The sequence below is a fragment of the Plecotus auritus genome, assembly GCF_963455305.1.
Source record: "Plecotus auritus genome assembly, chromosome: 15".
Taxonomy (NCBI): Eukaryota; Metazoa; Chordata; class Mammalia; order Chiroptera; family Vespertilionidae; genus Plecotus; species Plecotus auritus.
Genome location: NC_137781.1, coordinates 4,096,615 through 4,122,892, shown reverse-complemented (window position 1 = coordinate 4,122,892; position 26,278 = coordinate 4,096,615). Strand labels below are relative to the sequence as shown.

General features: G+C 56.2%; 1 protein-coding gene across 1 annotated transcript in view; it reads right to left on the bottom strand.

The window, feature by feature from the left end:
* The window catches only part of TRPM1 (transient receptor potential cation channel subfamily M member 1), a gene marked incomplete at its 5' end in the record, with an annotated part of 44,124 nt that overhangs the window by 7,984 nt on the left and 9,862 nt on the right, over positions 1-26,278 (bottom strand). The window contains 21 exons of the mRNA XM_080651580.1: positions 852-996; positions 1,874-1,894; positions 3,129-3,321; positions 5,330-5,581; positions 7,534-7,662; positions 8,472-8,603; positions 8,790-8,912; positions 9,894-10,122; positions 10,920-11,218; positions 11,629-11,658; positions 12,508-12,648; positions 13,271-13,321; positions 13,550-13,684; positions 15,703-15,876; positions 17,103-17,203; positions 18,241-18,313; positions 19,042-19,165; positions 20,319-20,493; positions 23,350-23,521; positions 24,478-24,602; positions 25,664-25,877. Of these exons, the coding sequence (XP_080507706.1) occupies positions 852-996; positions 1,874-1,894; positions 3,129-3,321; positions 5,330-5,581; positions 7,534-7,662; positions 8,472-8,603; positions 8,790-8,912; positions 9,894-10,122; positions 10,920-11,218; positions 11,629-11,658; positions 12,508-12,648; positions 13,271-13,321; positions 13,550-13,684; positions 15,703-15,876; positions 17,103-17,203; positions 18,241-18,313; positions 19,042-19,165; positions 20,319-20,493; positions 23,350-23,521; positions 24,478-24,602; positions 25,664-25,877 (3,038 nt within the window). The remainder of the gene's footprint in view (positions 1-851; positions 997-1,873; positions 1,895-3,128; positions 3,322-5,329; positions 5,582-7,533; positions 7,663-8,471; positions 8,604-8,789; positions 8,913-9,893; positions 10,123-10,919; positions 11,219-11,628; positions 11,659-12,507; positions 12,649-13,270; positions 13,322-13,549; positions 13,685-15,702; positions 15,877-17,102; positions 17,204-18,240; positions 18,314-19,041; positions 19,166-20,318; positions 20,494-23,349; positions 23,522-24,477; positions 24,603-25,663; positions 25,878-26,278) is intronic.

Sequence of the window (26,278 nt, the reverse complement as noted above, 5' to 3'; positions counted from 1 at the left end):
AAGATTAAAAAAAAAAAAAAAGGCCAAAACCGGTTTGGCTCAGTGGATAGAGCGTTGGCCTGCGGACTGAAGGGTCCCGGGTTCGATTCCGGTCAAGGGCATGTGCCTTGGTTGCGGGCACATCCCCGGTGGGGGGTGTGCAGGAGGCAGCTGATCGATGTTTCTCTCTCATCGATGTTTCTGGCTCTCTATCCCTCTTCCTTCCTCTCTGTAAAATATCAATAAAATATATTAAAAAAAAAAAAAATATTTGCCCTAACCGGTTTGGCTCAGTGGATAGAGCGTCGGCCTGCGGACTGAAGGGTCCCAGGTTCGATTCCGGTCAAGGGCACGTGCCCGGGTTGCGGGCACATCCCCAGTAGGGGGCGTGCAGGAGGCAGCTGATCGATGTCTCTCTCTCTCATGGATGTTTCTAACTCTCTATCCCTCTCCCTTCCTCTCTGTAGAAAAATCAATAAAATATATTTAAAAAAATAAAAATAAAAATAAAAAATCCCACCCTTTCCCAAGCCCCAGTGACATTCTGTGTAACGGCGCAGCAGCGTGGGGGAGTTCTGCGAGGGATCTGAAACCCGGCAGGGGTCCCCAAACTTTTTAAACAGGGGGCCAGTTCCCTGTCCCTCAGACCGTCGGAGGGCCAGACTATAGTTTAAAAAAAAAAACGATGGACAAATTCCTATGCGCACTGCGGGCCCGGGACGCGTCGGCCGCTAAGCAGGACAGGCAGCGGCCCCCGGCGGGCCGGACCCACGTCCTCGGCGGGCCGCCGGTGGCCCGCGGGCCACGGTTTGAGGACGCCTGCGTGTAGAGCGATAAGGAACAAGCACGCGCTCGTCCGCCGGGACACGCACTTGAAGACGGCGATGAGCAGGTTGACCAGCAGGATGTTGGCCACCAGCAGGTAGCAGGCCATGATGGCCGGGGTCAGCCAGGCGCCCGGGATGCAGGGGGGGAGACGCTTGCCTTCCTCATCATACTGGTTGTCGCCGCAGGGAGCTGAAACGGAAGTGGGTCATTCTGTGCTCGCTTTGACGTAGAAGGAGAAGAATCAATAGCTCGCCGAGGTTATTGTGTGACCTATGTCTTTTTTTAATTGGATTTTTTTTTTTTTCCTGTGAAAAATAGCAACTCGTGTAAAGGAGATAAGGGCCCGGCTGGCATGGCTCAGGGGTTGAGCGTCGACCTAGGAACCAGGAGGTCACGGTTTGATCCCTCGTCAAGGGCACACGCCCGGGTTGCAGGCACGATCCCCAGGAGGGGGCGTGCAGGAGGCAGCCGACGGACGTTGCTCTCTCCCTCTCCCTCCCCGTCTCTCTCTCTCTCTCAAATCAATACAACAACTATTTTAAAAGGCACATAATCTTTCCTTTCTCTGCTCATTTGAAATGCCACTTTGGTCACATGGGATCTGTTTCGTGGAGAAAAGATAGGGTGATCCCAACAGCCATTTTAGTGACATAATCTCCATCGATTTCTAGCCTACATACTTCTCATTTATTTACAGTTTAAAAAAAAAAAAACAACTATTGACACCAGAAAACCAGAGAAATATTTGCACCCAGGATAAAGCCATCCGTAATTCGCTAAGGAAGAGACTAATTAATTAACGAATACGCACACTCCATGGGCACTAGGCACAGGGGTGGGGAACGTCCAGCCCCCGGGCCGGATAAGGCCCGAGGAATTGTTTGGTCTGGCCCTGCCAAGGCATTCGGGGCGAGGTAATGAAACGTTGGAGCCAACAGAGCAGGCTAATTTTTAAGTGGATCGTTTTGTATGGCCCGCAAATGATGGGATAAAAATACCCAAATGGCCCCTGGCGGGAAAAAGATTCCCCACCCCTGGTAGAGTCATAAATTTTGTGTAAACTTACGGTTAATTTCCATGGCGTAGACTATACGGCGATTGAGGGGGGAAAAAAATAAGATGGCAGTTGAGAGAAAAGTAAAATGATTAACAAGGCAAGACATGCAAAGTCTTCATGCTCTGGAACTACAGATTCACGCTTGGAAACTGTGGTCTGTTTAGAAGAATTGTCCGCATTATTAATCCTAGGAAATATATATATATGTATATATGTATATATATATATGTGTGTGTGTGTGTGTGTGTGTATATATGTATGTATTTCATGCATATTTTCTTTATCACGTGTCATAAGCAATAGCAAAAGCTCAGCAGTTAAAAACACTGCGAGAAAGATACTAGGCTATCGGCAGAGGATCATTTTAATGTGCAGGTTAGCCAATCAGGCACCCTCAGGATCCCAACCCGAACACCTCACAGGCACAAGTAAATACAAAATAAGTATGTAGTCATCAGATCAAGAATCAAAAACCCAGCCCGTCCGGTGTGGCTCAGTGGTTGGGTGTCAACCCATGAACCAGGAGGTCACGGTTCCATTCCCGGTCAGGGCACATGCCCAGGTTGCGGGCTCCATCCCCAGTAGGGGGCGTGCAGGAGGCGACTGATTCTCTCTCATCCTTGGTTATTCTCTCTCTCTCTCTCTCTCTCTCTCTCTCTCCCTTTCTCTCTCTGAAAATAGTGTAGCTTCCAGTTTACCCCTACCTTCTCCCATGACCCAATTTAATTTTTTAAAATACCAATAAAAACATTACAACTTACGTCTGGATCCAGGGACTTGCAGCATTTATGTTTACTGTTCTATTTTATGTTTACCTAGCTCATATTCTTCGGAACTAAATTAGCTTTTAATGTTCCGGCTTACCAGTCATGGACTCTGAGATAGCGGTGATAGTAACATGTTCTGAATCACGTAATAAAAGCTAGACAGAGCCCTGGCCGGTATGGCTCACTATGGACCGCAGGGTCCCGGGTTCGATTCCTTCCGGTCGAGGGCACGTGCAGGAGGCAGCCCATCGATGTGTCTCTCTCACATCAATGTTTCTCTCTCTCTCTTTTCCCCTCCTTTTCACTCTCTAAAAATCCTCGGTGAGGATTAACAACAACAACAAAAATATCCCCATTTGGTCCCCTGCACTCACTTCCCAAAAACCATGTGACATCCCCGCAGGACAGAGAACTGCTCTGCCCCCCAGTGCGCACATGCCCTCCCCTCCCTGAGCGTGGCCTACCGCCTGCCGGGGGAGCAGCGGAGCAAGCCTTACTATGAATTCTAGTCTTACGGTCTGTCTGGTCTGCAAACACCTCCCCGTAGATCATCCAGTAGGGCATGTAGAAGATGTTCCGGGCCAGCCGCCAGGAGGGCTCCTCGTCGGGGTGCAGGATGGCCTGGCGGGCGACGCCGAAGCTCATCAGCACAACCAGCATGATGACCACGAAGTACAGCATGTCAATCATCTGTCAATCAAAGTGCAGCATGTCCATCAAAGTGCAGCATGTCAACCATCTGTCCATCAAAGTGCAGCATGTCAACCATCTGTCCATCAAAGTGCAGCATGTCCATCAAAGTACAGCATGTCAGTCATCTGTCCATCAAAGTACAGCATGTCCATCAAAGTACAGCATGTCAACCATCTGTCAATCAAAGTGCAGCATGTCCATCAAAGTGCAGCATGTCCATCAAAGTGCAGCATGTCAACCATCTGTCCATCAAAGTGCAGCATGTCAATCATCTGTCAATCAAAGTGCAGCATGTCAATCATCTGTCAATTAAAGTGCAGCATGTCAATCATCTGTCAATCAAAGTGCAGCATGTCCATCAAAGTACAGCATGTCAACCATCTGTCCATCAAAGTATAGCATGTCAACCATCTGTCCATCAAAGTGCAGCATGTCAACCATCTGTCCATCAAAGTGCAGCATGTCAATCATCTGTCCATCAAAGTACAGCATGTCAACCATCTGTCAATCAAAGTGCAGCATGTCCATCAAAGTACAGCATGTCAATCATCTGTCCATCAAAGTGCAGCATGTCCATCAAAGTACAGCATGTCAGTCATCTGTCCATCAAAGTGCAGCATGTCCATCAAAGTGCAGCATGTCAATCATCTGTCCATCAAAGTGCAGCATGTCCATCAAAGTGCAGCATGTCAGTCATCTGTCCATCAAAGTTCAGCCTGTCCATCAAAGTATAGCGTGTCAACCATCTGTCCATCCAAGGAAATGGGTCTCTGATGGTCTCAAGTTCACATGGTTCCTGATCTTGCTCAACCCAAAGACTTCATCCGTGCTCCACAAGGACAAAGAAAGCCTCTTTGCCTGGCCGGCATGCCTCAGTGGTTGAGCATTGACCTATGAACCTGGAGGTCATGGTTCAATTCCCAGTCATGGCACATGCCCCGGTTGTGGGCTCGATCCCCAGTGTGGGATGTGCAGGAGGCAGCCGCTCAATGATTCTCTCTCCTCATTGATATTTCTTTCTTTCTTTTTTTTTTTTAAAGAAAACCACATTTATATTTATTTATTTATTTTTAAAATATATTTTATTGATTTTTTTACAGAGAGGAAGGGAGAGGGATAGAGAGTTAGAAACATCGATGAGAGAGAAACATCGATCCGCTGCCTCCTGCACACCCCCTACCGGGGATGTGCCCACAACCAGGGTACATGCCCCTGACCGAAATCGAACCTGGGACCTGTCAGTCCGCAGGCCGACGCTCTATCCACTGAGCCAAACCGGTCAGGGCTCCTCATTGATATTTCTATCTCTCTCTCCCTCTCCCTTTCTCTCTGAAATCCATAACAATAATTTTTAAAAAAAAAAAAAAAAAAAAAGAAGAGCCCTTGTCTGTTTGGCTCAGTGGATAGAGCATTGGCCCATGGACTGAAGGGTCCCAGGTTCGATTCCTGGTCAAGAGCCTGTACCTCAGTTGCAGGCTCAATCCCTGGCCCTGGACGGGGTGTGTGCAGAAGGCAACCCATGGATGTGTCTCTCTCAAACCCATGTTTCCCTCTGTCTCTCCCCCTGCCTTCCACTCTCTCTCTAAAAATCCATGGTAGAAGAGGGAGAGGAGGAGGAGGTGGAGGAAGGAGGAAGAAGAAGAAGAAGAAGAAAAGGAAGAAGAAGAAGAAGAAGAAGAAGAAGAAGAAGAAGAAGAAGAAGAAGGAGGAGGAGGAGGAAGAGGAGGAGGAGGAGGAGGAGGAGGAGGAGGAGGAGGAGGAGGAGGAGGAGAAGAAAAGGAAGAAGAAGAAGAAGAAAAGGAAGAAGAAGAAGAAGAAGAAGAAGAAGAAGAAGAAGAAGAAGAAGAAGAAGAAGAAAAGGAAGAAGAAGGAGGAGGAGGAGGAGGAGGAGGAGGAGGAGGAGGAAGAGGGAACCAACTACAAAGGAAAGACCAAATGAAATGAAAGGAAGCCAGGCGCCAGGTGCGGCCGCGGCATCTGCAGGGGCTCCGGGCCCGGGACTCACCATCTTCCCGATCATCATCACGTAGGGCCCCAGGTACTTGTTGACCCCGAAGATGTCGAGGACCCGGATGTACCAGAAGATGATGTCCACGCAGTAGATGACGCGGCCGTAGCCCATGTACGGCTGCCGCTGCAGGCGCAGGACGGCCCCGACCAGGAACACGGAGATGGCCACCAGGTCCGTGATGTTCCAGTACTCCTGGAGCCACACCTTCACCTTCTGGCTGAGTTTGCCCGGTTCCGACATGAGGATCTGAAAACGGACGCCGAGGAGCGATGAGCGGGGAGTGCCATCTGGGAGGCCTCGTCCTCCACGAATCCGAGGCCCACGGGAGCGTCGGGACATTCCAGGGATGTGGTGCCCTTTCCTGTTTGGGACCTCACAACACCAGTCCTCTCAGGCGGGCAAAGATCTCTAGAAGCAGCCGGCCAGCGTGGCTCTGTGGTTGAGCACTGACCTATGCACCAGGAGGTCACGGTTGGATTCCCGGTCAGGGCACATGCCCGGGTTGCGGGCTCGATCCCCAGGGTGGGACGTGTAGGAGGCAGCCGATCCCTGATTCTCTCGCATCATGGATGTTTCTCTCTCTCTCCCTCTCCCTTCCTCTCTGAAGTCAATAAAAACATTTCTAAAAAAATAAAAAGATCTCTAGGAAGGGAAATTCCACGGAATCCTCTGCTGTTCCTCGATCCCGTGTTTCGCAAGCTCTCAGGAAATGCCTTGGGAATGATACCCTGGGGCTGCAGGGAAGGCAGCTGCCTCTTGATGTCCTTTCTAATCCTCTGGACATGCGCCTGCGAGCGGACGTTCCAGGAGGAAAGTCTGGAGCGGAGATGGGCCCGCGTGGTCCCGCGGAGGGAGGCCACCCAGTGGCGAGGACAGAACCGGGGGCGGGATATTGAGCTGCCAGGATTCCTCTTTGCAACTTAGATAGCGGAAGGCAGAGGCAAGGGAAGCCTGAGCTCTCCAACATGAGCTCTTGGCCTTTGAAAAATCGCTGATTGAAAAAAGCACTACTTCAGCCCGGCCAGCAAGGCTCCGGGTTTGAGTGTCCACCTACGAACCAGGAGGTCACGGTTGGATTCCCCGTCAGGGCACACACCTGGGTTGCGGGCTCCATTCCTGGGGTGGGGCGTGCAGGAGGCAGGCAATCCATGAGTCTCTCTCATCGTTGATGTTTCTCTCTCTCTCTCTCCCTCCCTTTCTCTGTGAAATCAATAAAAATATATTTATTGCCCTAGCTGGATTGGCTCAGTGGATAGAGCGTCGGCCTGCAGACCCAACGGTCCCAGGTTCAATTCCAGTCAAGGGCACATGTCCAGGTTGCTGGCTCGATCCCCAGTGGGGGGGGCATGCAGCAGGCAGGCAATCCATGATTCTCTCTCATCATTGATGTTTCTCTCTCTCCCTCTCCCTTCCTCTCTGAAATCAATATAAAAATATACATACACTGAGTGGCCAGATGATGATGATCTCTGAACACATAATAATCTGGCCACTCCGTGTGTGTGTGTGTGTGTGTGTGTGTGTATTAGAGGCCCGGTGCATGAATTCGTGCATGGGTGGGGTCCGGCCAGCCTGGCCAGGGGGAGGGGACATGGGCGGTTGGCCGGCCTGCCTGCTGGTCGAACTCCTGGTGGAGGGGACAATTTGCATATTAGCCTTTTATTCTATAGGGTAGACGCGGAGTGGCCAGATGATTATGCGTTCAGAGATCATCATCCTCTGGCCACTCAGTGTATTATTTATTAAGAGGTAGGAAGAAAGGAAGGAAGGAAGGAAGGAGGGAGGGAGGGAGGGAGGGAGGGAGGGAGGGAGAAAAGGAGGGAGAGAAGGAAGAAGGGAAGGAAGGAAGGGAGGGAGGGAGGAAGGAAGGAGGGAAGGAGGGAAGGAAGGAGGGAGGGAGAGAAGGAAGGAAGGAAGGAAGGAAGGAAGGAAGGAAGGAAGGAAGGAAGGAAGGAAGGAGGGAGGGAGGGAAGGAAAGAGGGAAGGAGGGAGGGAGGGAAGGAGGGAAGGAAGGAAGGAATGAAGGAAGGAGGGAGGGAGGGAAGGAAAGAGGGAAGGAGGGAGGGGGGAGGGAGGGAAGGAGGGAAGGAATGAAGGAATGAAGGAAGGAAGGAAGGAAGGAAGGAAGGAAGGAAGGAAGGAAGGAAGGAAGTTGCAGCTGAGTTGACGTCGGTGGCCGTGGCCGTGGGAGCACTTGCCTCGCGGACCTTCTCCAGGGCCAGGGTCACGATGTAGGCGATGACGACCCACTCCTGCAGGCAGGGCCAGCGCTCCATGCGCACCAGGATGATGTAGTTGAACAGCAGCAGGTAGCCCAGGTACGAGATCTGAGAGAGGGGAGAGCCGGTGAGCCGCCTCCGGGGAGACAGCCCGCTCCGGAAGGAAGTTTGGACCCCGAGTTCTAACACGGGGGTGGGGTCGGGCCCTGCCCAGGCACGAGGGGCGAGTTCAGGAAATGGTTGACCAAATAGAGCAGGCTGATTTTTTTTTTTTTTAATGTCTTATCGATGCCAGAGAGGAAGGGAGAGGGAGAGAGAGAGAGAGAAACATCCATGAGGAGAGAGAATCATGGACCGGCTGCCTCCTGCACGCCCCACACTGGGGATGGAGCCCACAGCCCCGGGTATGTGGCCTAATTGGGGATCGAACCCTGACCTCCTGGTTCATACGTCGAACCACGCCGGCCGGGATCTATTTTTTAAAAATTAAGGTGTTGTGTGTGTTTTTTTTAATATATTTTATTGATTTTTTACAGAGAGGAAGGGAGAGGGATAGAGAGCTAGAAACATCGATGAGAGAGAAACATCCATCAGCTGCCTCCTGCACACCTCCTACTGGGGATGTGCCCGCAACCCAGGTACATGCCCTTGACCGGAATCGAACCCGGGACCCTTCAGTCCGCAGGCCGACGCTCTATCCACTGAGCCACACCGGTGAGGCCGAGGTGGTTTTTTTTTTTTTTTGAGGTAACATCAGCTAACAGCACGATGTAAATTTCAGGTGCACGTTCTGTCGTGTGCTCGCCACCCGAAATCTCGTCTTCCCCCCCCCCCCCCCGCCTCGACACTTTTCCGGGTTCCCACACCTCTCCCTGCTCCGAACAGGCCGCGCGGCAGATGCTACGGGGAGGCCTCACCGTGTAGAACCAGAACTTGACGATGGGCGCGTTGTAGAACTCGCAGATCCTCGTCCCGATGGGGATGCCTCTCTGCTTCCTGTGCTCATTCTCCTCGTCCCCCTTTCTCGACCCGGCGTCCGCGCCCGGGTCCTGGGAAACAACGCAGGCAGGGTGCCGCGTGGGAAAGGCAGCCTCCCCCACCCCCCCCACCCCCGTATTCCACAGGCATCAAAACGCCCCCCATGGCCGCCCTGTCTACGTTCGGGGGGAAGAGAAACCGGAACGATTCTGAGAAGGAGGGCCAACGGGCGCTCGTACGATCCGGGCGACACTGACCGTGGCGTCCTCTTCCTTTTCTTTGCCGTCTTCGTTCTCCTTGGACGTCTGGTAGGAGAAGTCGTCGTAGGCCCGAAATTCCAGAAACAGGATGGTGGGCGGGAGGAGAATCCCCAGGATGACCTGCAGGTGGGGCGGGGGAAGCATGGATGTTAAAGCGTTTCCACGATGGCACGGGGGCGGGGCGGGGGGGCTGCTCGCCAAGCGTCAGGAAGATGAATGGACAGGGCCCGAGCATGCCACACGCTAGCACAGGGGTGGGCAAACATTTTGACTCGAGGGCCACCATGGGTTCTTAAACTGGACCGGAGGGCCGGAACAAAAGCATGGATGGAGTGTCTGTGTGAACTAATATAAATTCAAAGTAAAGGAGCGGAGGGGAGAGCAAGAGAACCGGATAGAACAGCCGGATCCGGCCCGCGGGCCGTAGTTTGCCCAAGGCTGGGCTAGCGGGACAGTCGGATAGAAGGAAGGAAAGAGCCCTCCCCGCCCCCTCCCTTTCCCTGTAAGAATCGAGGGCTTGGGCGAAGGGGGGGGTTGGCCTTTGAGACGGGAGTCAGCCACCCTCCCAGGTCCTGGCACCTGAATAAACCTCTTTCCTTTTGCCCGGCCGGCGTGGCTCAGGGGTTGAGCATTGACCTATGAACCAGGAGGTCACGGTTCGATTTCCGGTCCGGGCACATGCCCGGGTTGTACCCTCGATCCCCAGTAGAGGGGGTTATGCAGGAGGCAGCCGATCCATGATTCTCCCTCCACATCAATGTTTCTCTCTCCCTCTCCCTCTCCCTCTCCCTTCCTCTCTGACATCAATTTTTAAAATTTTTCTTTTTAATATATATATTTTTTAAAAAAATCCACAGTGAGCGCTTCGCTCCGCCAGGCAGAGGGCACGGGCTCCCCGAGGTCATGCATCACCCTCCCATCCTTACCCGCCCGGCCGCGCGTCACACACACACACACACACGCACGCACACGCACACGCACACGCACACACACACACACGCACGCACACACACACACACACACGCACGCACACACACGCACACACACACACGCACGCACACACACACACGCACACACACACACACACACACGCACACGCACCTTCAGCCCGGGGTTCTTGCGCATGCGTAGCCGCCCCATCCACATGTCGGTGAGCAGCATCTGGCTGCAGGTGTGCGCGATGAAGTCCCGGTGCTTGGCCGCCACGGCCAGCTTGAGGCAGGTCGAGTTGCTCCAGTTCCTCAGCTCGTAGGTGAGCAGTTTCATGGCCACCTGCTCGTCATGCCTGTAGGACTGGTCCAGCAGCTCCACGGCCAGCTGCCCAAAGTCTCTGCACGGGAGGATGGGGGGTGCGGGCCCGGCGACGTGGCTCAGGGGTTGAGGACCCACCCGTGAGCCAGGGGGTCCGGGTTCGATTCCCGGTCAAGGGCACAATGGCCAGGTTGCGGGCTCCATCCCCAGTCGGGGGCGTGCAGGAGGCAGCCGATCCATGATTTTCTCTCTCTCCTCATGGATGTTTCTATCCCTCTTTACCTCTCCCTTCCTCTCTCTCTAAAAATCAATAAAAAATATTTTAAAATCCTATATCAGGGGTCCTCAAAGTTTTTAAACAGGGGGCCAGTTCACTGTCCCTCAGACTGTTGGAGGGCCGGACTATAGTTTTTTAAAAAAAAAACTACGAACAAATTCCTATGTGCACTGCGGGCCCGGGACGTGTCGGCTGCTAAGCAGGACAGGCAGCGGCACCCGGCGGGCCGGATAAATGTCCTCGGCGGGCCGCATGTGGCCCGCGGGCCGTAGTTTGAGGACCCCTGGCTAAGCCGTCCTTGGGACATCGCCCGAAGGCTCCCCGGACTGCCCCAGAGCGCAGGCTGGGCTGAACGACACCTCCCCCACCCCCACCCCCGCCACCCCCCAGTGCACGAATGTAGTGCACCGGGCCTCTAGTAATAATAATAAAGTAAAATAAAAATGAATGGAAACATATCCTCGGGTGAGGATTAACCAAAAAAAAGGAAAAATGAAAAAAAAAAAAGGGGGTGGTGCTAAAAAGGAACCCCTCCCCACCCCAGAGAGACGAGGACTCGGACCGCAGCCCCTCCCGCCCCCGCCCCGCGGGCCACGCACTTGGAGTTGTTGTCCAGGTCCTGGGAGATGTCGTCCACCAGCTCGCTCTCCGAGGACTCGTGGGCCATGGCCTTGTAGAGCTTGCAGGCCACCAGCGCCCGGGCCATGCTCTCCTCGCCGCGCTGCCACAGGAACACGGCCATGCGCTGGCGCTTCATCAGCACGGCCCACACCATCAGCTCGTGGAAGGGGTGCTGGAAGCGGCTGACGGCCGGGTCGTCCACGTCGATGTCCGCCTCCTCCTCCTTCTTCTTCTTCTTCTTCTTCTTCTTCCCCCCTTTGGCGGGAGGCTCGTCGTCCTGCGGGCAGAGAAGCAGCGTTTCCCGCCGCTCCACCACCGACGGGCGACCGAGGGCTTCGGGACGACCGGAGGAGGAAGAGACCTCTCCGCCCGGCCGGCGGCTCCGTGGTCAGGCCTCGACCTGTGAGCCAGGAGGTCCCGGTGCGATGCCCGGTCAAGGACATATGCCCGGGGTGCGGGCTCCATCCCCAGTGTGGGGCGTGCAGGAGGCAGCCGATCCGTGATTCTCTCTCCTCATGGATGTTTCTCTCTCTCTCCCTTCCTCTCTGACATCAATAAAAATAAATTTTAAAAAAAATAGACAGAAAGAAAACAAACACGTTCGATTTCACGTTAAACCACACGAGACGAAGATGGCACATACGTTTGATCAAACTATCGCGAACCGCTGAACACACACCGACTTACTTCCATTCCCAGAAGTTTGAGCGCTTTCGGCTGCATCATGAAAGGGGAGAGAGAGAGAAAAATGAGTGTCAACAGGGAACGGATGTTCGTAGTTCATGGGTCGTAGGGTAGAGACGGCCCGGTCGGCGTGGCTCAGTGGCTGAGCGTCGACCTAGGAACCAGGAGGTCACAGTTCGATTCCCGGTCAGGGCACACGCCCAGGTTGTGGGCTTGATCCCCAGGAGGCAATAAAGACGTGTTTTTTTAAAAAAAAAAAAAAGAAGAAGAAGAAGAAGCCCTGGCCGGTGTGGCTCAGTGGATAGAGCGTCAGCCTGTGGACTGAAGGGTCCCAGGTTCGATTCCGGTCAAGGGCATGTACCTTGGTTGCGGGCACATCCCCAGTGGGGAGTGTGCAGGAGGCAGCTGATTGATGTTTCTAACTCTATCCCTCTCCCTTCCTCTCTGTAAAAAATCAATAAAAATATATTTTTAAAAAGAAGAAGAAGAAGAAGGAGGAGGAGGAGGAAGAGGAGGAGGAGGAGGAGGAGGAGAAGGAGGAGAAGGAGAAGGAGGAGAAGGAGAAGAAGAAGAAGGAGAAGAAGAAGGAGAAAGAGGAGGAGGAGGAGGAGGAGGAGGAGGAGGAGGAGGAGGAGGAGGAAGAAGAAGAAGAAGAAGAAGAAGAAGAAGAAGAAGAAGAAGAAGAAGAAGAAGAAGAAGAAGGAAGAAGGAAGAAGGAAGAAGGAAGAAGGAGGAGAAGGAGAAGGAGAAGGAGGAGAAGAGCTGGTGTGCTGGGGGCGGGGTGACGAACTTGGCCCGGAACAGGCCGTGGTCAGAAAAGGCAGCGAGGAGCCCCCCTCCCCCCCCCCCCGGAACGCCCCGCGCACCGTCACTCCGTCCTACCCTCTTGGGCCCGAACAGGTTGTTGTACAGGGTGCGGAAGCTCTTGCGGGTGTAGTGGCAGCGGTAGGCGCCGCCCATGAGGTACTCCAGCACCAGCCCGATGTCGATGAGGCTGATGTGGTAATCGGGCGGCAGGTTGCCCTGCGAGGGAAGAGGCTGCGTCTCAGGCCCCGCGAGAAGCGAGGACCCCGTCCCACCCCCCTGGGGCCCGAGCGGTCGCTCCTGGCCGCCGCGTGGGTGCCGTGCAGCAAAGGGGCGGTAAACAGCGCTCAGGCCCCGCCGGCGTGGCTCCGTGGTTGAGCGTCGACCTAGGAACCGGGAGGTCACGGTTCGATCCCCAGTGGGGGGGCCTGCAGGAGGCAGCTGGTCCAGGATTCTCTCTCATCGTGGATGTCTCTCTCTCTCTCCCCCTCTCCCTTCCTCTCTGAAATCAATAAAAGTAAATTTTTTAAAAAAGGGCCCTGGCCGGTGTGGCTCAGTGGATAGAGCGTCGGCCTGCAGACCGAAGGGTCCCGGGTTCGATTCCAGTCAAGGGCACGTCCCTCGGTTGCAGGCCCGGGGCCCTGATGGGGGCGCGTGCAGGAGGCAACCCATCGATGTGTCTCTCTCCCATCGATGTTTCTCTCTGTCTCTCCCTCTCTCTCCCCCTCTCCCTAAACATCAGCGGAGAAATATCCTCGAGCGAGCGTGAACCAAAACACACCCACCCCCACAAGGCCACGTGTTACGCCCACGGGCGGGGAGAAGGGAAGAGCAGACGAACCTTCTTGACGTCCCGGACCAGCAGGTGAAGTGTGTTGGGCGGACCGAGTCTCTGCAAGGCAAGCGTTCAGCCCCCGTGACTGCGGCTCCCGGTCCGCGGGATCGCGGGACAGGGACCCGCCCTCGGCCGGCCTCTCCCGACACAGGACGGGCGGTGGTTAGGACGCGTCCACCACGGGCATACGGTGGCATTGGCGGGAGGGGGAGGGCATGGGGGTCTAGGGGGGAGGTTACCCGCCCCCCCCCCGTCCCCCCCCCCCGCCCCGCCCCGCTCACGCACCGTGTTGTAGAGTTCCTCCAGCCGCGGGATGGTGAGGAAGTGCTGCATGTTCACCCCGTTCTCAATCAGCAGCTTCACGAAGTCCACGCGGTCCAGGACCAGGGCGTCCACCATGGCTTGCTCAAGCGCGTTGACCTGCGCGGCGGGTGAGGGGGGGGAAGGGGAGGCGGGCCGGGGACCACCTCGCGGAGCGGATCCTGATCCCCGCTCCCCCCGGGCCCCAGAGCGTCCCCACCCCGTGCAGCGGGGCGCCCCGCCTCCCCTCCCCGCGCTCATGGCGTTGGCCTCTCGGTCTCAGACCCACCAGCCCAGTGGGCAGGAGGGGGATGACGCCCGAGGACCCCCTCTGCTTTGTGGTTCATGGTCCCCCATGGATTTTGTTGCCGCTGTGAATCCTCCCCCGAGGATGTTCCCCACCCCCCCCCCCAGTGATTTCAGAGAGAGTGGGAGGGAGGGAGGGACGGGGCGAGACCGAGAGAGAGAGAGAGAGATGTCGATGTGAGAGAGACACATCAGCTGGCTGCCTCCCGCACGCTCCCCAACCAGGGCCGGGGATGGATGGAGCCTGCCACCGAGGTACAGTGCCCTTGGCCAGAATCGAACCCTCAACCCTTCAGTCTTCGGGCCGACACTCTGACTACTGAGCCAGACTGGCTGGGGCCCCAATTGATGTGCAGAGAAAGTAGGAGGGAAGGAGGGAGGGAGAGAGACTCAGCAACTGGCCGCCTCCCCAACCGGGGCCGGGGATCAGACCTGCAGCCCAGGCACGCGCCCTTGACCGGGAATTGACCCCCGAGACCCTTCAGTGGACAGGCCGGCGCTCTGACCAACGCGCCGCGCCGTGGCCAGGGCGATTTTCTGCTTTTCGAAACCAATCGGAGGTGATTCAGAATCGCCCGGATTGCCCTCCCCGGGTTCCGGGTTTGTTTTTAATTAAAATCGTTTATTAGCTGCTGCTTTTCACGGAAACACGAGAAGGAAAACCCACAGAGGTTGCCACGTTCTTTTCAAAATAAAACTGGGAGCGGGAGCCGAAACCGGTTTGGCTCAGTGGATGGCGCGTCGGCCTGTGGACTGAAGGGTCCCGGGTTCGATTCCGGTCAAGGGCATGTACCTTGGTTGCGGGCACATCCCCAGTGGGAGGTGTGCAGGAGGCGGCTGGTGGATGTTTCTCTCTCATCCATGTTTCTAAATCTCTGTCCCTCTACCTTCCTCTCTGTAAAAAATCAAAAAAAATATTTTTAAAAATTAAAAAAAGAATGTATTAAGCCTTGCCCTGACTGGTTTGGCTCAGTGGATAGAGCGTCGGCCTGCGGACTGAAGGGTCCCAGGTTCGATTCCGGTCAAGGGCATGTACCTTGGTTGCGGGCACATCCCCAGTGGGAGGTGTGCAGGAGGCAGCTGATCGATGTTTCTCTCTCATCGATGTTTCTAGCTTTCTATCCCTCTCCCTTCCTCTCTGTAAAATATCAATAAAATATATTTAAAAAAAAAAAACAAAAAACTGGGAGCGGGACTCGGATCTCCGCATGCGCCCCCCCCCCCCTCCCCGCCCCCCAGGAGCAGTGTGTTCTGAGGTGGTGGGTTGTCCTGCCTCCGTGACCATTGTTGATCACTTACGTCCCAGCCATTCATGAGCAATGGGCCCCGGCCGGGGGGCTCAGCTGGACGGAGCGTTGCCCCGTACACAGAAAGGTGGCAGGTTCAATTCCCGGTCAGGGCACAGACCCACATTGTGGGTGCGATCCCCATGCGGGGTGCACGCGGGAGGCAACGGATCAGTTTCTCTTACCTCTCTCTCTCTCTCTCTCTCTCTCTCTCTCTCTCTCTCCCCGACCCAAATCAGCAAGCATATCCTTGATCGACTAGCGTGGCTCAGTGGTTGAGCATCGACCGAGGAACCAGGAGGTCAGGGTTCAATCCCCAGTCAGGGCACATGCCTGGGTTGCGGGCTCCATCCCCAGTACGGGGCGTGCGGGAGGCAGCCGATCCATGATTCTCTCTCTCACGTCGATGTTTCTCTCTCTGTCTCTCCCCGTCCCTTCCACTCTCTCTAACAATCAATGCCACGGGAAATATCCTCGGGTGAGGAATGACAGGGAGGGAGGGAGGGAGGGCGGGAGGGAGGGCCGTGAACCGGACTCCCCACGTACCCAGTTCAGCATCTCGATCTTCCGGGGGTCGGTCTCCTCCTCCACCTCCTCCTTCCCCTTCCCCTTCCGCTTGCCTTTCCCTTTCCCCCGGCCGCCCTTGATGGTGGCCGTGGGCGGCTTCTTCTCCCTCTCGGTGGCCTTGCTGTCCGTCGGGGGGGCCAGGCTCCCCAGGGGCTGCCGTCCACAGAAATGGGGCGGGGAGAAAGCAAACGTGAGACCCGGCGGTCCCGAGGTGACCCTCTGCAGGGCCCCGGGTTCGATTCCGGTCAAGGGCATGTACCTTGGTTGCGGGCACATCCCCAGTAGGGGGCGTGCAGGACCTCTGCACGCATGCACCCATGTGCACCCACGTACACGTTAGCACACGCACGTACGCACACACACGTGAGAACACGAGTACACATACATGTGTGCGCACTCACACACAGTTTCTCTAGGCCTCCGGGGTTCCATGGAACGGAGCTTGAAAACGAGTGCTCTCAATACAATCACTGTGTTTCCTTTTAAGGAGCTATTTTCTTTCTTTCTTTTTTCTTTTTTTTAAAATATATTTTATTGATATTTTACCGAGAGGAAGGGAGTGGGATAGAGAGTTAGAAACATCGATGAGAGAGAAACATCCATCAGCTGCCTCCTGCATACCTCCTACTGGGGATGTGCCCGCAACCAAGATACATGCCCTTGACCGGAATTGAACCCGGGACCCTTCAGTCCACAGGCTGACGCTCTATGCACTGAGCCAAACCGGTTTCGGCTCTTTTTTTTTTTTTTTAATCTAAAATATATTTTTATTGATCTCAGCGAGGCAGGGAGAGGGAGAGAGAGAAACACCCATAAGGAGAGGGAACCATGGACCGGCTGCCTCCTGCACGCCCCCCGACTGGGGATGGAGCCCACCACCCGGGCCTGTGCCCTGATGGGGAATCGAATCCTGACCTCCTGGTTCACAGGTTGACGCTCAGCCACGGAGCCACGCCGGCTGAGCTCTCGTTCCTCTTCTTTAAAAGGGTGAGCCCCCCTTTTCACGGGCCACGCTCCAATATCGAGTGGGCAGGAGGCAGCCGATCCATGATTCCCTCTCATCATGGACGTTTCTCTCTCTCTCTCTCCCCCTCTCCCTTCCTCTCTGAGCTCAATGAAGATATATTTTAAGAAAAGACACAGCGAGTGGTCATTTCTCCGAGAGGTCAGTGCTGGGAGCTCCTCCTCCCCCCCCCCCCCCCAGTTCCTTGAGGTGGAAGAGCAATGCCTCCCGATCCCAGCCCATCTCGCGGCGGACCATCCCCCCCGAGGACCGCCTGACGGTGGGGGGCGGGGGGGGGGGCGGGGGGGGAGAGCGCCGACTGTGCGTCGTCTGGACCAGGTCGGGAGGGATGGGATGACTCGGGAGACAGTCTCACCGGCCAGTGGGGCCCGAAGACAAAGATCTGGCTCCGCGCTATGTCCACGCGGTTCCAAGCCAGCGCCAGGCTCAGCTGGTCCGGGGCGGACGCGTTGGTTCCTGGGAAGGCAAGGGAGCAGGAGATGCTCTCTCCGGGCCTGGACCGCCGGGGCCCGCGGGTGCTGGGCGGTGAGCTGGGCCCCCCCGCCCCGCCAACGGGGCTCGAACTAAGCGTCGCTGCCTTTTCTCTCAGCTAAGACCTCCATCTCCTCACAGGGCTGTCCGGGAGGAGCGTGCAGGCAACCTCTTCCTGTGTTTGTTTTTGTTTTAATATATATATTTTATTGATTTTTTACAGAGAGGAAGGGAGAGGGAGAGAGAGTCAGAAACACCGATGAGAGAGAAACATCGATCAGCTGCCTCCTGCATGCCCCCTACTGGGGATGTGCCCACAACCAAGGTACATGCCCTTGACCGGAATCGAACCCGGGACCCTTCAGTCCGCAGGCTGACGCTCTATCCACTGAGCCACACCGGTTAGGGCTTTTTTTTTTTTTTTAATATATATTTTTATTGACTCCAGAGAGAGGAAGGGAGAGGGAGAGAGAGATACAGAAACATCCGCCCTGGCCGGTTTGGCTCAGTGGGTAGAGCATCGGCCCCACAGACTGAAGGGTCCCGGGTTCGATTCCGGTCAAAGGCACGTACCTCGGTTGCAGGCTCGATCCCTGGCCAGGCGGCGGCCAAGCGATGTGTCTCTCTCACATCGATGTTTCTCTCTCTCTGTCTCTCCCCCTCCTTTCCACTCTCTCAAATAAAAAAATCAATGAAAAAAAAAGAAAAGAAAAGAAACATCCATGATGAGAGAGAATCATGGATCGGCTGCCTCCTGCACGCCCACTCCCCCCCCCCCCCCCCGACCACTGGGGATGGAGCCCGCAACCCGGGCATGTGCCCTGACCTGGAATCGAACCGTGACCTCCTGGTTCACAGGTCGACGCTCAAACCACAGAGCCTGGCGCATACTGAGACGGCCCGGCAGCTGGCTGGCTCGCGGCTCTGTCACCGCCAGATGCCGTTCCCGGCAGGAGATGGAGAGGGTGGCCAGGCCAGGCCAGCACCAAGAGGCCGGAGGTCGCCGCCTCCCCAGAGCTCACCTTTCAGCAGGGCGGTCAAAATCGCCATCTCCATGTCCTGCTGGCCCTCGGCTCCCATCCTAAACACCGTGACCTGGAAGCGGGTTTGCGGCGAAAAGACCGGGTCAAGGGACGTTGGAGGCAAGAGGGAGGTTTGGGGTTTTTTTTGACAAAGGACAACAGAGACCGACACGTCCGCCGTGCAGTGATTCTGAGAGCAAAACCATCTCATTTTCATTAATATTACTAGAGGCCCGGTGCACGGATTCATGCACAGGTGGAGTCCCTTGGCCTGGCCGGCGATCGGGGCGATCGGGGCATCTCCCGGCCGATGGTGGTGGGCCAGCCCCGGGGAGGGACCACGGGAGGTTGGCTGTGGGTGTGCACTGCCCCTGCATTGAGCATCTGCCCCCTGGTGGTCAGTGCGCGTCATAGCGACCGGTTGAGAGGTTGTTGGCTTGCTTAGGCATATATATATATATATATATATATATATATATATATATATATATATCGATTATTTTACTACATTTATATTGATTTCAGCCCTAGCCGGTTTGGCTCAGTGGCTAGAGCGTCGGCCCAGGGACTAAGGGTCCCGGGTTCGATTCCGGTCGAGGGCACGGTACCTCGGTTGCAGTTTCCTCTCCGGTCGGGGCGCGTGCAGGAGGCAACCCATCGATGTGTTTCTCTCACATCGATGTTTCTCTTTGCCTTTCCCGCTCTCTCTCACCCTCTCTGAAAAATCACTGGGGGAAAAAATATCCTCGGGTGAGGATTAATAAAAAAAAAACACACAAAAAAAAACACACAGACGCTCACGAGCTCCTTCTTCTTCATGCACTCGGTGAGGACTGCCAGCAGCTGCAGTGCGTGGGTCCTGCTGTAGTTAAAGGTTTTCTGGACGGTGACCAGCAGCTGGTCCCTGAGAGGCTCGTTGATGACCCTGTTCAAGGGAGACGCGGAAGAGAAGAGAAACAGCTCGCCTTAGCCAGGCGTCCTCAAACTGCGGCCCGCGGGCCACATGCGGCCCGCCGAGGACATGGATCCGGCCCGCCGGGGGCCGCTGCCTGTCCTGCTTAGCAGCCGACGCGTCCCGGGCCCGCAGTGCGCATAGGAATTTGTTCATAGTTTCTTTTTTTAAACTATACTCCGGCCCTCCAACGGTCTGAGGGACAGTGAACTGGCCCCCTGTTTAAAAAGTTTGAGGACCCCTGCGGCTTAGGCCTGTCCCTGTGAATCGATACCTCGGCCACAGGCCCACCTGGAATCTTTTTGTTTGTTTGTTTGTTTGTGAATCCTCACCCGAGGATATTTTCCCATTGATTTTTAGAGAGAGAGGCAGAGAGAGGGAGAGAGAGAGAGAGAGAGACACATCGATGGGCTGCCTCCTGCGTGAACCCCGACCAGGGTCCGGGCCGGGGAGGAGCCTGCCACCCAGGTATGCGCCTTTGACCGGAATCGAACCCGGGACCCTTCAGTCTGGGGGGATGATGCTCTACCCATTGAGCCACACTGGCCAGCCCGGGCCACCTGGTATCTCTGGTTGGAAACTTTCTCCCTTGAGGAGCTCCCGGGATAGAAGCGGAAAGAAAGGGGACCTGCCTTCACCCCTGTCCTCGGCCCTAGGCTTGTTGAAACCCGTCAGACGGGGAAACGAAGCTGGGAGAGAGGGTGTCCCCCCAGGGGGAGAATTCTGGAAGCAACCCCACGGTCTCCACAGCTCCCTCCCATGCCGACCTGGGGAGACGGGAGAACCCAGTCCAGATTCCTTCTTGAGCCCGGCCAGCATGGCCCAGCGACCGAGCATCGACCGACCTAGGAACCAGGAGGTCACGGTTCCATTCCCGGTCCAGGGCACAGGCCCGGGTGGCGGGCTCCATCCCCAGTTGGGGGGGGGAGGGTACAGGAGGCAGCCGATCCCTGATTCCCTCTCCTCCTGGATGTTTCTCTCTCTCTCTCTCTCTCTCCCTCTCCCTTCCTCTCTGACATCAAGGAAAATACATTTACAACACATTCCTTCCTGAACCTTTTTTTTTTTTTTAGCCCTGACCAAGGTGCCCTGCCCCGACCCCTCGCACCCCCGTCCGAAATCCTACCCTCCTTCCCCACAGTATTTGTGGGCGAAGGACAGGATGTCCGAGGCCCTCCCGCTGCCGTCGCACACCACCACGGGGACCGGGGGCTCTTCGCGGAGGTACTCCAGGACGACGGAGAAGACGTTGGGGCCTCCTTCCACCACCAGGCCCACGACGGGCACGCCCTGGCCCAGCCCTGCAACACAGACGGCCGCCCATCACCGCGCCGTCCCGGCACCGCCCGCTCCCCGTGCCCGTGTCCGTGGTGCTGAGTCCTCCTCCCCTGGAGGGTCTTCTCCCATCGGTTGTCAGGGAGACGGGGAGGGAGGGGGAGGGAGAGAGAGAAACATCGATGTGAGGGAGACACCTCCATGGGTGTGTCCAGGGGATCGAGCCTGCAGCCACCAGCCACGGGCCGTGTCCTTGACTGCGAATGGAACCTGTGACCCTGCCGTCTGCGGGGCAGCGCTCTATCCACTGAGCCACACTGGCCAGGGCTCATTTGTTTATTTATTTTTTTAAACTATATTTTATTGATTTTTTTACAGAGAGGAAGGGAGAGGGAGAGAGAGTTAGAAACATCGATCAGCCGCCTCCTGCACGCCTCCTACTGGGGATGTGCCCGCAACCAAGGTACATGCCGTTGACCGGAATCGAACCCGGGACCCTTGAGTCCGCAGGCCGACGCTCTAGCCACTGAGCACACCGGTCAGGGCATTGATTTTATTTTATTTTATTTTTTATTTTTTTATATGTATTTTATTGATGTTTTACAGAGAGGAAGGGAGAGGGAGAGAGAGCTAGAAACATCGATGAGAGAGAAACATCGATCAGCCGCCTCCTGCACACCTCCTACTGGGGATGTGCCCGTAACCAAGGTACGTGCCCTTGACCGGAATCGAACCTGGGACCTTTCAGTCCGCAGGCCGACGCTCTATCCACTGAGCCACACCGGCCAGGGTGTTGATTTTATTTTTTAAAAATATTTTTATTGATTTCAGAGGGGAAGGGAGAGGGAGAGAGAGATAGAAACATCCATGATGGGGAAGAATCATGGACCGCTGCCTCCTGCACGCCCCCCACCCCCCGCCCCACTGAAGATCGAGCCCGCAAACAGGGCACGTGCCCCGACCGGGAATCGAACCGGCGACCTCTTGGTTCATGGGTCGAAGGCCCAGCACTGGGCCACGCCGGCCAGGGCCACCTCAGGAGTCATTAGATTAACATCAACCCGCGCCAAGTAGGAGGCATGTCCTTGGTCTCGGAGTTCTGAAGGCCTTCCTTCGGACGAAATCCCCCCGGACACGTGAGGGGATCCGAGAACTTCCAGAGGGAGGGCTGAGCGGTTCCGGTTGGCCCCCATGATGCGTCTCTGCAGTCAGGAACTCTAAAAGACGTTGACCGACTCTTAACCCGAATCATCTCAGTTCGGTTCCGTTCGCCCAATGTGCATCTGAGGGTCTGTTTTGGGCCGGGCCCTGGCTAAGAGAAACTGGGGTGGGGGGGGGGAATGGCCCGGCCAGGGTGGCTCAGGGGTTGAGCGTCGACCTAGGAACCAGGAGGTCAGGGTTCAATTCCCTCAGGGCACAGGCCAGGGTTGTGGGCTCCATCCCCAGTGTGGGGCGTGCAGGAGGCAGCCGGTCCATGATTCTCTCTCATCACGGATGTTTCTCTCTCTCTCTCTCTCTCTCTCTCTCTCTCTCTCTCTCTCTCTCTCTCTCTCTCTCTCTCCCCCCCTCTCCCTCCCTCTCTGAAATAAAAAATATATATATATTTTAAAAAATGGACCCAGATGACATGGCCCCACTTTGCCTTTGAGTCTTCAACCCAAGATGGGCTTGGCCGGAATTTGGTGACCACGTCCCCTTCTTCCTCTAGCAACAGGGTGGGATCCATTCCTCGTGGTTTAAGCCGGACCCCCCCTCCCGCCCCCCGAAGCTCCGCGCTGGGAGAGGGGACAGCCGAGCGCCCCTTTGCTGTCCCTGCCCCGCTCAGAGCCCGAGGCGAAGGATGACAAAGGGAAGCCCAGCAGCCCCGGGGCCACGCGGAGCCGGACGCTAGACGGGCGAGCCCGGGAGGATGCAAACACGGGAGAAGGAACCGTTCCGTCGCCAGCCAGCTGCCCGCGGAGATCTGGTTCCCGGAAACCCGCCCCTTGTCACGGCCGGCCACCCCCACGCCGAGCACTGTCGCTCTGACGGTCCTTCATTTCCCAGGTTCTTTCACGGAAACCCTACCAGGGCCCGGCCGGCGTGGCTCCGTGGCTGGGCGTCGACCTAGGAGCCAGGAGGTCACGGTTCGGTTCCCGGTCAAGGGCATGTGCCCGGGTTGCAGGCTCGATCCCCAGTGGGGGGCGTGCAGGAGGCAGCCCATCCACGATTCTCTCTCATCATGGATGTTTCTCTCTCTCCCTCTCCCTTCCTCTCGGAAATCAAATAAAAAAATATTTTTTAAAGGAAGAAAGGAAGGAAGAAAGAAAGAAAGAAGGAAGGAAGGGAGGGAGGAAGGAAGGAAGAAAGGAAGGGAGGAAGGAAGGAAGGAAGAAAGAAAAGGAAGGAAGGAAGGGAGGAAGGAAGGAAGGGAGGAAGGAAGGAAGAAAGGAAGGGAGGAAGGGAAGGAAGGGAGGAAGGAAGGGAGGGAGGGAGGAAGGAAGGAAGGGAAGGAAGAGAGAAAGGAAGGGAGGGAGGGAGGAAGGAAGGAAGGAAGGAAGGAAGAAAGAAAGAGAAAGGAAGGAAGGGAGGGAGGAGGGAAGGAAGGAAGGAAGGGAGGGAGGGAGGAAGGAAGGGAGGAAGGGAGGGAGGAAGGAAGGAAGGGAGGAAGGAAGGGAGAAAGGAAGGAAGGGAGGGAGGGAGGAAGGAAGGAAGGAAGGGAGGAAGAGAGGAAGGGAGGAAGGAAGGGAGGGAGGAAGGAAGGGAGGAAGAGGATCAAATCAAGTCATCTTCTGTGGATCTAACAGGAGCAAGGTTAAGGCTTTCCACACGGGGGCGGTGGCATGGCGGTGGCCATGGCGTGACCATGGCGTGACCGTGGCGTGGCCGTGGCCAGCACTCACGTGTGTTGATCTTCTGCAGGGAGATGTGCTTCTCCAGGTGCCGCCGCAGCTTCACCTCGGCGCCGTACCGGCCGAGGGTGCCGTTGTCGGCCAGGATGAAGTGCGTGTGGGAGCTGTTGAGCACGGAGAGCTTGCTCAGGGGGTTGGACATGGTCTGGTAGAGTCTCGTCACCTGACGAAAGGCACCGCCCCCGTCAGAGCCGCAGCCGCACGCGGTCACGCCCGCAGGGGGCGCCGGTAGCAATGCTCCGTCTCACGGTGCCTTTCCCACCCGTTCTCGCGATGGACTTTTCTCTTTGGAAAATGTCTACGTTACATTGTTTTTTTATTGATCTCAGAGAGGAAGGGAGAGGGAGAGAGAGAGAGAGAAACGTTGATGATGGGAGAGAATCATGGACCGGCTGCCTCCTGCACGCCCCACACCGGGATCGAGCCTGCAACCCGGGCACGTGCCCTTGACCGGGAACCGAACCAGGACCTCCTGGTTCCTAGGTGGACGCTCAGCCACGGAGCCACGCCGGCCGGGCTGAGACATCAATTATTTTAGATAATGCCAATCCCGCCATTGCACTCCTGGGCATTGACGCCAAGAAATGAAAACACATCTTAACACAAAATCGTATATGCAGCCCGGCTCCATGGCTCACGGGTTGAACGTCGACCTAGGAACCAGGAGGTCAGGGTTCGATTCCCGGTCCAGGGCACATGCCTGGGGTTGCGGGCTCCATCCCCAGCGGGGGGGCGTGCCGGAGGCAGCCGATCCATGGTTCTCTCTCATCATGGATGTTTCTCTCTCCCTATGTCTCTCCTTTCATCTCTCTCTCAAAAAAAAAATTATAATAATACATTAAATAAATAAGCAAATAACCACATGGAATAAAAAGGCCCCGGTTGTGACGTCCTGTCCACTTCGCGAGGCGGCAGAAAGGGAAAAGGGGTAGACGGGAGCCCCACTTCCTCCTTCCGTGCAACCCCAGGGGGACCCTCCACCCGCTCAGAGGAAAGACTTGGATTGTTTGTAAGTCGCCGGCGTCCGAAAACGACAACGATGATCTGGGACCAATGGCCGGTGTGTGAGGGGTCGGGGGGGGGGGGGGGGTCGGGGGGGTAGGGGGGGTAGGCACTCACGTCCTTCCCCAGCAGGTCCTCCTTGTTCTCCACCAGGCCCCAGGGGGCGATGCCGATGGCGCAGACCCGGCCCCGCGACTTGGAGGAGTGCTCCTTCAGGGCGTCCCCGACGTGGCTGATGACCCCTGCGGGCAGCCCCAGGAGGCCCGTGAGGAAGGCCCCTTCCCTCCCCTCACGTCACTGCTGTGGACGGGGGGCGGGGGGCAGGGGGCGAGGGGGAGGGCGGGGGGACCCCTTCTCCGGGCCACTCCGCTCCCTGGGGAACAGGTGGAGACATGGGGATCTCCGTCACTGAAAGAAGGCACCCCGGCTCTGGGGGCGTGGCTCCGTGGCTGAGCCTTGACCTGTGAACCAGGAGGTCAGGGTTCCATCCCCGTCAGGGCACAGGCCCGGGTTGTGGGCTCCATCTCCAGTGGGGGGCGTGCAGGAGGCAGCCGATCCATGGTTCTCTCTCCTCATGGATGTTTCTCTCTCTCTCTCTCTCCCCTTTTGCAATCAATAATATATATATATATATATATATATATTCATCTTCACCTGAAGACATTTTTCCATTGATCTTTAGGGAGAGTGGACGAGAGAGGGAGAGACAGAGAGAAACATTGATGTGAGAGAAACACATCGATGGGTTGCCTCCTGCACACTCTCCGACCAGGGCCCAGGCCGGGGAGGAGCCTGCCACTGAGGTACGTGCCCTTGACCGGAATGGAACCCGGGGCCCTTCTGTCCACCGGCTGACGCTCTAGCCACTGAGCCAAATCGGCTCGGGCAATAAAAATATTTTTTTTCTTTGTTTCTTAAAAATATATTTTGAAAAATAAAAAACAAAAAGCTACCTCGGGGTGCAACATATGTGGTTTTTCTTTTTTTTAAAAAAAATATATATTTTATTGATTTTTTTTTTTTACAGAGAGGAAGGGAGAGGGATAGAGAGCTAGAAACATCAATGAGAGAGAAACATCCATCAGCTGCCTCCTGCACACCTCACACTGGGGATGTGCCCGCAACCAAGGTACGTGCCCTTGACCGGAATCGAACCTGGGACCCGTCAGTCCGCAGGCGGACGCTCTATCCACTGAGCCACACCGGTGAGGGCCACATGTGGTTTTTCCTTCTCGGCAAGCTCCCTGGGGCCCATGAGCTCGGGGTCGGTGTGTCCGCGGCCGGGGAGGGGCCGTGCGCTTACCCGTGCTGACGCCCCCCGTGAAGATCCAGGCGCCCGTGGTCACGGCGGCCTTGACCAGGCCCTTGCCGAACACCTGCTTCAGCTTGGGCTGCATCTGGAAGCTCTGGAGGCCGCCATGCACCGAGATCAGGAGCTTGGGGAGCTCCAGCTGCCAGTCCTTCACCATGAGGTGCAGCAGCGCGTCCGGCTTGGTGTCGTAGGACACGCGAATGTACTGCAAGAGAGGGCGTGACGCTGAGCGTGCGTCCCGGGGCCGGGGGCCGGGGCTGTCGCTCATGTCCAAGCAGGGGCCCTCCTGCCCGTCCGGCGTGGTTCAATGGTTGAGCATCGACCTTTAAACCAGGAGGTCAGGGTTCGATTCCCGGTCAGGGCATATGTCCGGGTTGTGGGCCCGATCCCCAATAGGGGGCGTCCAGGAGGCAGTCCATCCATGATTCTCTCTCTCACTGATGTTCCTCTCTCTCTCCCTCCCTCTCTTCCTCTCTGAGATCAATTTAAAAAAAAATTGGCCAAGAGATGGGGGGAAACTTTGTGGGGGTGGGGGGTGTGGTTTGCCAGATTGAGCCAGTAAACGGCAGGACGCCCCGTCACATTTGAATTTGATCTGAGCAACAG